A 13,394-nucleotide genomic window follows, 5' to 3' on the forward strand; every position below is an offset into this window, starting at 1 on the left:
ACCTGACCACAAATGAGAGCTGAGATCCACAAGGAAGGGCTCATCCAATGCTGCAGTTTCCATTTTTACCCAAACTTGGTTAACCAGCTTTGAGTGTTGGTGCCTCTCCTACCTAGAGACCGGAAGAGCTGACACCTCCTTGCTGCCAGGCGAAAAGCTGGGATCTGCTTGTTCATGCAATTAGTTCAAGCTAATTGTCATGCTCCTCCTTGATATCCTGGAATTGTGTTTTTCTGTCAGTAAAAGTTTGTAATGTGGCACTTGGCACTTTGTCAGCACAGTGTGTCTTTCTGGGAGGGCTGATCTGGCGAGGGGAAACATCCGTCCTGACGTGTGCGGGGGGCCTGATCCTGGGATTTTCCAAGAGGTTTTTTTTTTCCACACGGAATTTCCCGTCTCGTGGAGGCCAGGCTGGTTGAGGGGATAAAAGGCAGAGCATTACAGGGTCCAGACACTTGGAGCTGAACTTGACTTTCAAGGCTGAGTTCATCCACTGAGCCACGGAAAGCAGCGCAGAGGAATTCTGTCACCTGGACACTGCAGCTACAAACTGTGAGTAGAAATGGACCCTGCTATTCTGTTTCACTGTCCAGCTAAAGGAGAACTGGACAGCTGGAAATCTGGCTTCATCTTCCTTAGAAGCTTTACATTTAAAAGTATGATGTTTAAAACTGTTTTAAAATAAATAATTTTGTAGAAGTGGAAATCCTGCTTAAAGTGCATATCAAAAATTGCATGGTCAGTAGTTTATATGGAATTTTGACAGTTCAGTATTTACCTTTTACAAATGTGTTTCTTTGATTTCTCATAGCCACCAGCTTAGAAGACAGAGAAAACTCTCAGAAATATGATTTGCTTGCAGTTCCTATCTCTCCTTACCTATGGTAAGTGTATATTTCTCTGTGTAGAAAACTATTAGTATGGCAATAATAATGTGACTGTTCTCTTTGAGCTCAGCATCAAACAGAATTTTTGAACCTGCTCTAATGAACCTGAGGCTGTGTTCACACAGAAAAACCTCTGGATGCAATGGCACATTTTCCCTGCTGCCTGTCAAAGCCAGAATAGGTTCCTGTAGTCCTATAATAATTGGCTCCTATCAAAGCTTTGTGTGATCATAGTTTCACAGGCTGAAGTTCCTGTACTTGAAGCTGACTTGCCTGGTTTGAAACTTGCCAGCTGATAGTTTATAAAACAATTCTCGCTAGTTTTTATTCATTTTCAGATACTGACAAGTTTGCAGTGTTTATAGAGCTGAAATTTCCTCTTCTAGAGAGAGAGGAGAGGAGAAATCAGGCACCAACTTTTGGATATCTTCTCATTCTAGGACTTACAGTGCTGCAGGGGGTGAGAGGGTGGACATACCATTATTCAGACACAAACATGACCTACAGGGAAGCAGAGCTGTGGTGCAGAGAGAAGTACACTAACCTGGTTGCCATCCAGAACAAGGAGGAAATCAATCATCTCAATGCCTTCCTACCCTTCAATCCGGGTTACTACTGGATTGGAATCAGAAAAATTAATGATGTGTGGACCTGGACTGGAACTAACAAACAACTGACAGAAGAAGCAAGAAACTGGGCTTCAGGGGAGCCAAATGGCAAAGGGAACAACGAGGACTGTGTTGAGATCTACATCAAAAGAGGGAAGGATGATGGCAAATGGAACGATGAGCAGTGTGAGAAAAAGAAGGTCGCCTTGTGCTACACAGGTATGGTGTGATAAAGGTCATTCCAGTGTCACCCTGGGGACATGAGGTGGTGGCTGGGATGAGTTGTTTAACTTCATCTAATATTTTATTTAACTTCATCTAATATGGCTTTGGAGTTTCCAGCCAGCAGAATCCTTTTACTGCGAGCTGGTCTGTGAAAGGTGTGCACTTTAGAAATTCTTCTGTGAAATTACAGGATAATCTTAAATACCAACCCCTCTGATTTTCTTTTGCTGTACAAAGGGCTTGTTTAGTGTCAGAAAGATAAACAAAGTGCTAGCCAGGTTTTGTTAGTGGGTGTTGTTGATTTTTTCATAATTTGCTTTATTTTTTTTTTTCCCCAGCTTCTTGCAACCCATCTCTCTGCAGTGGCCATGGAGAATGCATAGAGACTATCAACAACCACACCTGCCATTGCAACCCTGGGTTCTATGGGCCTGAATGCGAGTTTGGTAAGATTATTTCATCCTGCTCTTTGACCAATTCATGCTAACTAGTGTTCAGTTTGGCTTCTTGGTTTACCTGCTCAGCCAAAGAGACTGACTGAGCACCTTCTTGTGCTTCTTTGAAGTTCAGAGTTGTGATCCACTAAAGAAACCTGATCATGGGAGCCTTGAGTGCCATCATCCATTGGGAGACTTCAGCTACAACTCATCCTGCACAGTTCAGTGTGAGGAGGGCTATGAGCTGACTGCACTGGAATCTGTTCACTGTACCTCTTCTGGGGTCTGGTCTGCCCCCCTTGCAGCATGCAAAGGTGAGCTTTCTGCATTGTACACAGCCCTGTAAACATCAGTGCTGCTCTGGCAGGAGGTACAAATGGAAGTTTGGCCAATTCCTTTGTTACACATCCCGTGGTGTGGGTGCTATTTTATTTCAGCACACAGGTCTCTGTTCCTGGGGAGATGAAATGAGTTGGATGAATGTTTTGGCCTTGTTCCTTGCAGGGAAAGACTTTTCCAACTCTTAGGTGGGAACAGGGAATTGAGATGACCTAGCTGTGAGACTGCTCTCAACATGCCAGTTACTCCTGACTGTAGGAATCATTTTCTGAGGGGTTTGGCTTAGAATGATATACTTTTCTAAGCAAATAAAAGCATCAAAGATCACCCAGCAGCAGTCAAAATAGGGAAATTTTGGATTGTAAATAGTTGCTGTCATGAGCTGCAGATGAATTAAAAGTCTTGCCTTAAGAAACAGTTTCCCATTTTAAAATATTTCCCCTTCTGCCTGCTTTCTGAGATGGTGGCATAGTAGACCCCTTTCTAAACCTGCTCCCGCTTAGTGGGTGTGTTGCTAATTTTCTGAAAAAAAAAATAAATTGTGGTTTGTTGCAAGCTAAGCTCTGTGCTGTCTCTTTCTTGTGCCTTTCAGCTGTGACCTGTCCTGCCTTGGAAGTGCCTGTCCATGGGGCTGTGAACTGCTCCCATCCCTCTGTGCAGCTCACCTGGGGAGCCACCTGTGAGTTCAGCTGTGAGGAAGGATTCACCCTGACAGGACCAGCTACACTGCAGTGTGGCTCCTCTGGGGCCTGGGACAGGCAGCAGCCCAGCTGTGCAGGTAACTCCTTCATCCCTGCTCACCTGAGCCCTCAGGGCTGTGTATCAGTGAGGAAACAGCAGTGCAGGGTGACAAACACCACTCTGGGGCTGTGTCCCCAACACACATAAGACACACTTTTAGAGTGGAGTGCCTGCTGAGATCTCTGTTTCTGAGAAGCTGCTGGGTGTGAAGGGAGGTATGATGGCTCTGTAGGGCACAGCTCCAGGCAGGGCAGGTCTACTTACCAGCTCCTAGGAGAGTGTTTATCCTGATCTGCTCCAAGCTAAGCTCTGTGCTGTCTCTTGTGCCTTTCAGCTGTGACCTGTCCTGCCTTGGAAGTGCCTGTCCATGGGGCTGTGAACTGCTCCCATCCCTCTGTGCAGCTCACCTGGGGAGCCACCTGTGAGTTCAGCTGTGAGGAAGGATTCACCCTGACAGGACCAGCTACACTGCAGTGTGGCTCCTCTGGGGCCTGGGACAGGCAGCAGCCCAGCTGTGCAGGTAACTCCTTCATCCCTGCTCACCTGAGCCCTCAGGGCTGTCAGCACTGGTGCTGTTCTCCTGAAGCAGCTGTGCTGATTACTGTGTGCTCCCTGTGCTGCAGCTGTGAGGTGTGAAGCTGTCCTGGAGCCAGCAGAAGGCTCTGTGAGCTGTGACCACGCTCCTGCAGACCTCACCTCTGGCTCAAGGTGTGATTTCCAGTGCAATGAGGGATATGTCCTGGAGGGCTCATCCAGCACTGAGTGCCTGCCACAGGGACAGTGGTCACAGCCAGTGCCCAAGTGCAAAGGTAAGACTGTTGGAAATTGCAGTTTTCTGGTTACTGGGGAACACAAACACATCCTATAATGCCCTGTTTCCAAACTAAACTCTGTGCTCCCCTGTTTTTTTTAACTGTACTTTGGAATGCCTGTTCATGGCTCTGAGCAGCTCCCATCCCAAAGTCAAATTAATTTGAAAATGAATTGTACATCTGCTAGTGCAAAGAACTGTGCCAAAGACAGCAGTCCTTAGTGACTCTTAACAATCTATTTTTGTGTTTCAGTCATACAGTGTGAACCACTGAGCTCTCCTGAGAAAGGCTCCATGGATTGCTCCCATGGGGATGGGATCTTCACCTACAACACCTCCTGCCACTTCAGCTGCCCTGAAGGATGGAGTCTCAATGGCTCTCGAGTTCTTGAGTGCAGCCTCTCAGGAAACTGGAGTGCCAGCCTGCCCACTTGTGAAGGTATTTTGCCTGTGGCATTGGATTTTGAGTTAGATGAGGTTTGGAAGGGTGGTAGTGGTGGTATTAGCAACCAATGAGCTGGAACATGTAGTGAAATCCATGAATTCAAAATTACTCATTATGCTTGAAAATAGAGGAGGGGGAAAATCCTAAAAGATCTTGTGGGAAAATGTTGATTTCTTATCTAAAAAAAAAACAAACAACCCTGTAACTGGATTTCAGTTCTTTCTGTTTGCTTTTTAAATAAAATATTTCTCAATATGAGCTTTTTTATCGTGTGGATAAAGACCAAAGCTTTTCTAGAGAAACAGAACCTTATGGGGAAATCTGCACTCATAAGTCTGTTTCTCAGTGGAAAAATTTATAGGTTTTTTAATTTGGTGTGATAGCTTCTTGGAAGAACTCTTCAGCCAAAAGACCTCACAGAGCTTTTCTCTCAGAGGCTGTAATTTCAAAGGACAGAAAGCTTAGCCTTGCTTTCTCATTCAAGGCAGTAAGAGCTCTGTCACTGCCCTCAGCTGGAATACCCCTGGCCTGCCTGGAATGCTTTTACTTGAGGTCCTAAAAGCTCAGTGAAAGTGGAATTGAGCTGGATTGAACTTGAACTGGATTTAGGTCCTGGAATAATTTCATTGATCTCAGTAGGATTGCTCAAAGATAGCACACAGGGAGTTAAACTATGGACTGCAACATGAAAAATAAGAGGAGCACCAATTGCTATGCAAGGCAGGATGTTAGAGACAGACCCTGGTGTAGGGAGCTTCTTGCCAAGTCATTACTTTGGCAATGGATGGGGTCATTTTTGATATTCAGCTTTCCACCATGTGTACAGGAACTGTTCTGTTTCACCAAGAGAAAACTTTAGTGTTGCAAGCTGCAGTTCTGGTTCCTCTTGAAGAGCACGAAGAGAGGGAGGAAGGAGAGAGGGTGTCAAACCCACCCCTTTGATCTCACTGGAACTTTTTCATCCTTTCAGCTTCTGACCAAGCCAGCTACATCTCTGTGGGCATAGCAGCCACTTCTGCCTCTCTGCTGTCCACAGCATCGTTCCTCCTTTGGCTGGCAAGGCGCTTCCGGAGAAAAGGTGAGCACTTGCTCTGGCTCCACTGCTTGATTTATCTTCCTGAAAAATATTCAGGAGGAAAGAAGCCCCTAAAACCTCCAAAGCCCTACACTTTACTTGTTGAAAAAGTGGTAATACCCATACTTAGATAAATTCCAAAATTATTTTCGAGAACTCTCCATGTATGCCAGTTTTGGCTTTTGGATGAACATCTGAAAAAGGAAAAAATTAGTAAACCCCAAATATTTAGACAACAAGAATTAGGGCTTTTGTCTTGAAATGCTAATACCTTTTCTTATTGTTCTTGCAGCAAAGAAGTTTATTCCTTTCAGGTAAGTTGTGTCTCACAAAGCAACATAAAAAAATGCATTGCCATCACTTTGCTAAAATCCATTTGATAAAAACCTCTTGTCATTAAAGTACTTTTCATTTTTTATTTTCTAGGAACTGGCAGGAAACAGCCAGTGAGGGGAGTTTCCAAAGTGCTGGCGAGAATGTCTAACTCAGGTGTTTCAGGTAAGCACATGTGATGGCTTCACTCACAAACTCTCCTCCTTTTAATCACACAAGCAATCAATCAGAGCTGCTAATTGCAGTACAATTGGTGACACAGCAATATGTGCTTTGGGATATTTAATATGCATCTTGGCATTGCATGGAAGTTCCTAACAAGACTGATGGATTTCTTGCTATAGAAATGGTTGCTCAGCTCCTTAAGGATGATTGTGCTTAGCATTCTGTTCAGCTGCATATGGTATTAGGAACACTTTTGTGCAGTTCTGCTACCTGCTGCATACAAAATTCCTCTGGGATGAGTGCAAATACAAATCTCTGCCAGCTTTCTGATTTATGGAGGAATTTTGTTCTCTCCACAGGAATTGCAGCCACCTTCACTTACATCTCAGATTTCTGGAGAATGAAGCTGCCTGCAAATCAGCAGCTGTCCAGATGTTTTTACCTCTTGCTGACAAGATGATTGACCTTGTGTATGATTCAGAAATCTTGAACTCAAGCTGTCTGGTATTTCCATTGAAGACAAGCAGAAAACTCTGGCCTTCTGGCCAAATCCTGCCTACATTCAGCCATGTAGTTTCTCTAAACTGGGAGCTTGCCATCTCCTGTCCAGATGGTGAGCAAATAGTGCTCTGCTGCCTAAAGAGGAGGCTGGTTCCTCCTCTGCTCCACTCAAAGGTACTGAGGTGAGGTGAAAACATGCATTATTTCACATCACTTACTAGACTGCTGGACGTGTCTCCTCTGGAGTCACAGGGGTTATGCTTGCAGAAACAGAAGAATTAGGATGAAAAAATATTCACTGGACAGCTTGGAAATTATTGATCTCGTTTGGGGAAGTCAGTTTATTTTAAGATGTCCCAGGCAATAGATATGACTACAGTGCTATGGGCAATTATTTGGGTTTCTGCTGCATATCCCAGAAAACTTAGATGCCTTTTATTAAATTATAACAGCACTAGGAACCATAGTGCTTACACAAGGAACTGTGGTTTCTGAACACAGCAGGTAGATCTGAAATTCTCTCATCCCTGTGGGATTGTGTACTGTAATATGTGTATATACATATACATATATATATATATATATTTATTTGTGCTGCCTTTACTGTGGATATTTGTGTGCTCTTAACTGTACATGTATTGTAAAATACTTGCTTTTGAGTGGGTCTGTGGCTGTTGATCAATTGATCAGAATTTATTTTAAAATAAATTGGAGGTGTTTGTAAGGATTGCATGCCTGCATAATGTTTACGAATGAAATGGAAGACTGAGATTTGTATCTTTATGTATTGAAAATATGATCTTTTTTGAACTGTTAAAAGTCTTCAAATGAGAGTCTCTCTTAATTTATGTTTAAGTTATAATTATAAATTAAAAATCTCTCATTTAACCCAATATGTATTGTCCTATTTGTAACATTTTTTAATAAAATATTTTTGGTGTAATGCTCCCTATTTGTAGATGTGAATCATTTAAATTATTTGTGTCAGCCCTGTGACTTGTGGCTTCAATAGAAGAATGTGAGGGCTGGAAGAAGACTGACTAAAAGCAAGGCTGTCCATTGCTGGAGAATCACAGAATCACAGATTCAAGGTTAGAAGAGACCTTTACCACCTCAAGAAGAGACCTAACACCACCTCAATTAAACCATGGCACTGAGTGCCAGAGCCAATCCTTTTTTAAACACATCCTGGGATGGTGACTCTACCACCCCCTAGGGCAGACAACTCCACTACATTATTACTCTTTCAATAAAAAACATTTTCCTAACATCTAACCTAAATTTCCCTTGGAGCTTCCCATATTTCTGTAGCAGCCAAGGCCAGAGCAGCCAGCAGATGGGGCTGACTGCCTGGGACTGGCACGGGCAGATCCCAAACCAGCATCCCCAGGCCTGAAAGGGAGGAGGGAGGATCAGTGGTGTGTCCCAGCTGCCTGGGCTCTGGCAGGCATGTGCAGGAGGGAGAGAAGAGCAGGAAGAGAAGCAAACAACTGATTTTGGGGCATAAGAAACAGCACAAATCCCTGAGCCCATCCAGGTTTTTGCAGCCCCTTCTGCTGGGAAACTGAAGTTAGCACAGGTCTAGAGTTGAAAGCACAGCTCTGACTGGAGCCTAGGCACCTCCATCCCACCCTGGCCTAGGCTGCAGCTGGGGAGGGACCAGCTGTGGCTATACTCGGACTTTTTGCCAGTCCTGATATCCTGAGATATCCTGAGATAACCAGGAGCTGCACTGTAGCTCTGAAGCTGCTGCCCTTGCTGTCAAACTCTGCATTCCTGCCCCAGCCAAGGCTCAAGAGAATCCATCAGATGTGTGAGTGAGGGAGTCACTTGAGATGTGCTGCACCACAGGGGACAGAGCCAATGTTTGTCCCAAACCGATTAAGGAGCTGAGAGTGGCTGTCAGCACTTCCTCTGCCTTGGCAAGGTGGGGCCCAGCCCTGTGAGCAGATGCAGAGCAGTAATCCCCAGGTTCCCTGAGGGGACGCAGAGATTAGCCCGGAACGCCCCTGCTCTGAATCCCTGCAGGAGCTGTTTTGAGAGCTAAAGCACCACATGGATCCCCTGGCCTGCCCTTGTTGATGTCCTCTACATGCATGGCCTGTGTGTAGCATCCTCTTTCTCCAAGCCTTGTGATTCCTAGAAGCAACATTCTTCTAGTGAGATCACGTTTGGGTGGGATTCATCCTCTACTTCTCCCATATATCCCCTAGGTCAGACAAAAACTCTCCTTCCTTGCAGTGACTCTCAAGTTACATCTATCCTCATAATTAATATTAATCCAGGACACAGGCAAGAACCCATCCAGGTTACTTGATTCTTTATCCCCTCCTGGCACAGTTTTTCCTGCCTCAGGATATGATTTATCAGTTATGATGGCATGGTGCATCCAGGCCTTGAGGAGCTTCAGGAAGTCATTTTATTTGTAGTGGTTGTGTCTCTGCCAGTGCCTGGGAACACAGCTCTTGTTTGCTATCTGTGTAGTTCCTGTGCTGGCAACAATGGCCATGGGAATGCTGGCTGCCAGGCAGCCCTTTAGTCACTCCATTGTGTCATTCCTCCCCGTGCAGAGCTGTGATGGGCCACAGGATCTTTGCTGGAGGGACTTTCCCTATTTCCTGTTGTTCCTCTCCTCTTAAATTCCTCATCTCTCCCCGGGCCCGTGGCATTGTTCAGCATGCTCTGTGCCCTGCCTGGCATCTTGTTTTGGTGTGGGTGTGCTGTGACCTGTGGGAGCTGTGAAGGTGACATTAACTGGAAGGCACACACGTCCTTTCACAATTCGGTGTGTCTGATGCTTGGCAAGGGGATGGAGTTTGTGCTGTAACTTAACACATTCCTGATGAGCCCAGCTACCAGGGTTGCCTTCAGCTTTTTCACTTCTGCACAGTCTCAGGCTGGCTAGTGTTTGATTTGGGCTGGGTGACACAGATTGGTTTTGTACCTTCTGTTTTCATAAGCAATAAGCCACCAAACAATCAGCCATTTACCAGGAAGTTTCCTTCCAAAACTCCAGTTTTTAAGAGCTGGGCTGGACCCAGCATTTCTCTGGTGAGGATAAGCCACTGCTCCAGACTCTGGAGGCTGCACATCCCTGCAGCTCCTTGCGTGCTGTGCTGAGCCCTGGCAGAGCCACTCTGGAGCAGCAGCTCCCGCAGGACTCGGTGTCGTGATCCAACCTGCTCTGGGAGCTGTCACAGGATATTAGGGCCAGGAGGCCAGACTGCAAAGCACAGTGTCTGTGCACTGCAGCATTCTTAGGCCTCTGTGGGTCTGGTTTCTGTCCTGAGTCCTGCTGCTGTGTGGATTCCTCTGGTTCTTGCAGGGCTCCTTTCCCTTGGCTTCGCTTTCCTGTTCTGCTCTGGTGTTGGGTGAGGGCTCTTGACTTTATAATGCTTGTATCCCCAATCATCTGTTCTGTTAATATTAAATATTTAAGTTCTGCAATTTTAAAACTGATTCCAGAAATAAAGAAGAAGAAAAGAAGTACAAAATTTGTTAAATTTGTTGTCGAAAACTACACTTGCTCCCCCACATCCTACACACAAACTGTGTTGTCTACAGTAGACTACAGGAAAAAGCTCTCCTTTGCTCTTAGTTAATTTCTAAGTAACACAGAAAAGCTCCCAGGACTGTGGTTTTCTCTCTTTTTATTTTTTTCTTAAAATTATTCAAAGCTATTCTAAACTAAAAACCCAGAAAAGCATCAAAAGCTCACACCCATGACCCACTGGGGTCTGGGCTGGGCTGTGGCATTTCCCAGCACCAGAGGGACTGAAAACAAACTCAGTAAAGCAAGCTGCAACCAATGAAAAAAATTAGAATTTATCATCTCTTCAAAACACCAAGAAGTTTGGCTATTTTGTATTGCTCATTTTTGTGCTGGAAGTGCTTTGTCTATTAAGTAAACAATGTTTTTCTACTTCTCTCCGAGGAAGCATTTCCCCCAACCAGCTGGGGAAGGAACTGCTTAAATCTATTTCCTAGAAAAACCCTATTCAAAAATTTTCTCCCAAATTTACCCTAAACCAAAACAAGTCTGCAGCCCACAGACCTAGAGGAACAGATTGTTGTGATGGGCATGCCAGGGACAGAGAAATCCACAGGTTTGCTGCTCCTTGGGAGCCAAAACTCACATCAAATGAGAAATACAGCCTGGGCTTGCCCAGCTACAGGCAGGACAGGCTCCTGTTGGTACTGGCCAGGAAAGCAGAGCCCAGCCTGTCCCAGCATTTGCACATTTGTCCCATGGAGCTCCCTTGCCTGGTTAATGGCCTCTCTCCTGCACACCTGTAGGAATAAACTATCAAAATTGCAGGTTAGGTTGGACCAGCGGGCTCAAAACCTGCTGGATGGTTTCTGCTACTCACCTGGCATTGTTAATCCTCACTTAGAAGGGATGCAGACTTGGCCAGCACAGCTCAACTGTGACTTCACAGAAAGAAATCTGCAGCCCAGAAAGTGTTTCCACAGCTGATGATGGCCAGTGTTTTTTGCAGCTCAGGAAAGCTGCTGCCAAGAACAGGACAGCGTGCAGAAAGCACAAATACCTCCTAAGCAAGGCAGCAGCAGATGCCCCCAGGCAGCTGCCAGCAGGTTTTTCTACCTGCCTTCCTACTTCAGGGAAGGACATTCCCTGAAAAGCCCAACATTTGCTTTGACTTTCAGCCTGGGCCAAGTGGGACCTTCATCAACTTCTCGCCTCGCCAGCTGCCACAAAGCAGAGATGGCAGGTGTGAAATTGCAGGTGACTTGCTTGCTTCTGGCACTCCAGTGCTGTCATTTTTGGCTTCTGACAGTGGGCAGGATGAGGGAATCACAGTGAATTTGAGCCTTCTGAAGCAGGGCCATGGAGCACTTGGGTGGAAGGAAAAGGGTTAAAGGGGGGATAGGAAACACTTTGTTCAGGGCTTATCCCAAAGGATGATTTCTGGAAAGGAGGGGCTGCAATGAGGCAGGATGTATTCACTTCAGGATCTTGGGAAATCAATCTCAGCCTGGTCCAAACCAAGGGGAAAATGCAGCACAACCCACAGAGCATGAAGAGGCAATGTCCCCACTTTACCTCACCTCTTGTCAGTGCAAACAACACAGATAACATGAAAATCAGACATGGTGGAATGCTGTCATTGCACGAACAGCACGGTATCCCGTGGGGAAATGATGCAGTTTGAGCAGAAAGACAGTGGGGGTTGTCCTGGACAGTCCTGTCCTAGGACACAGAGAGAGGACCCTCTCCAGTCCTTGCTGTATTTCTGCTGAAGGCAGCAGAGGAAAGCTCTGCAGGTAAGCCAGGAGCTGCTGGGTGAAGAAGATCTCTGTTACTTCACAGCAGATCACTTTGATCAGTGCAACAAAAAACAGATGCAGGAGAGGTTCTTCTATTCTGTCTTCTAACCCATTCCTTTGCTACAACTGAGTTTAAAATCTGCATCTTTAAAACTTACCAGACCTAAAAGCATCTTGTAAAGTAGCTGCAACTGCTTCCAAGTGTGAGGCTCATGGAAGTCACATAACCACTGAAAAGAAATCACAGATCCCCATTTTCTCCAGTCTGCTATTTGTCCAGTTTAGCTGCATTAAATTCAGAAGTGGTTCCTTTAGTTGCTGACAAAAGTGTTTCAAATGCTGCCAGACAAAGCTAATAGCACACAAACACACACACACACACACACTCACCATGATCAGTCAAAGCTTTTGTTTTGTCACTTTTGCTTCCTGTTTCCTTGCAGGCACACAGGGCACATTTTCTCAGCCCATTAAATGGTGAGTGAATCCTCATGACACCCTTTCCTACCTCCTAAGTGGGAGAAAATCTTGCAGGTCAGCCTTTTTGTGGCAGAAATGGGTGATGGAGACCCCATAGATTTTAAAAGCACTCTATTCATGTTCCTGCCTGAGCAGGGGAAATGGAGATGGTTGCAAACAGCAGGCACTCCACTTCATGAAGCTCCAGAAAGGTGACAGAATGATGCAGAAATCCTTAGAGGAGAGCTCTGGGACCTTCCCAGGAGAGCAGAGGAAGGACATGTCCTATTGCCACCCCCCTGCCTTCTCCTTCTGCTGCTTGACGGGAGGCCAAACAGGCCTTTGCTGTGATCTGGGACAGCCATCCTTCTGTTCCCATGTCTCCAGTGGGAAAACCTAAGCCTGCAGGGTGCTTGGATGCTGTGGGAACAGGTGCAACAGGGGACCTAAAAAACAACAGATCAGAAAACATATGGGCCTGCCCCAGCCCTTAATTAACCTAATTGCTGTAGCTTTCATGAAGGTCTGCATGTTTTCCTGGAGTGGTTTCCAGTGCAGGCAAAGCCCCATTCCCTGTGACAGAGAGCAGGCACAGAAATGTCCTTCCATCCCACAAAGAGCCCTGCAGGGCACACCACCTCCATAAAACCCAGCTGGTGGGCTGGGTTCAACAAGGGATGTCCAGGACAGGGATGGAGCACTATTTTAAGGATGTACTTGAGAGAGGGGAAGGGATTCAAGTTCAAAATAAATAAAAAGAAGTGATTCTCCATTCTTTATTCACCTGTCTGGAAAGACGGAGTGGGGGCAAGGAATGGGTTTGGGAAGCTCACAAGGGTTATCACAGCATGGTGAAACCACTGGGTGTTTACAGAAAAAAAATAGTGCAAAAAGAGCACAAAATGCTCTTTAGTTAAAGAGCACAGCTGGGCTGTAGTGCTTTCTTCATGACTTCAGAGCTAGAGAAAGGGTAGTCAAGAATCTTTACTAACCTCTTTTGTTGCTCAGACAGCAACAAAGTTTTTCTCACTTCACAGTCACTCTTCCTCACTGAAAGTATTTGGAGAACAAAGTCATGG

The 13,394-nt window shown here is 45.6% G+C and overlaps 1 protein-coding gene across 1 annotated transcript; it reads left to right on the plus strand.

Moving 5' to 3' along the window:
- Positions 1–371: 371 nt before the first annotated feature.
- On the plus strand, positions 372–5,839 carry SELE (selectin E). The gene is given in 11 exon segments (XM_079314184.1): positions 372–552; positions 812–884; positions 1,328–1,714; positions 2,059–2,166; positions 2,286–2,471; positions 3,089–3,365; positions 3,470–3,557; positions 3,559–3,757; positions 3,861–4,046; positions 4,302–4,487; positions 5,464–5,839. Coding segments are annotated over 10 exon segments (1,893 nt in total). The 5' UTR covers positions 372–552; positions 812–847; the 3' UTR covers positions 5,703–5,839.
- Positions 5,840–13,394: the final 7,555 nt, after the last annotated feature.

This window comes from Erithacus rubecula, assembly GCF_903797595.1.
Source record: "Erithacus rubecula genome assembly, chromosome: 10".
NCBI classification, from domain to species: Eukaryota; Metazoa; Chordata; class Aves; order Passeriformes; family Muscicapidae; genus Erithacus; species Erithacus rubecula.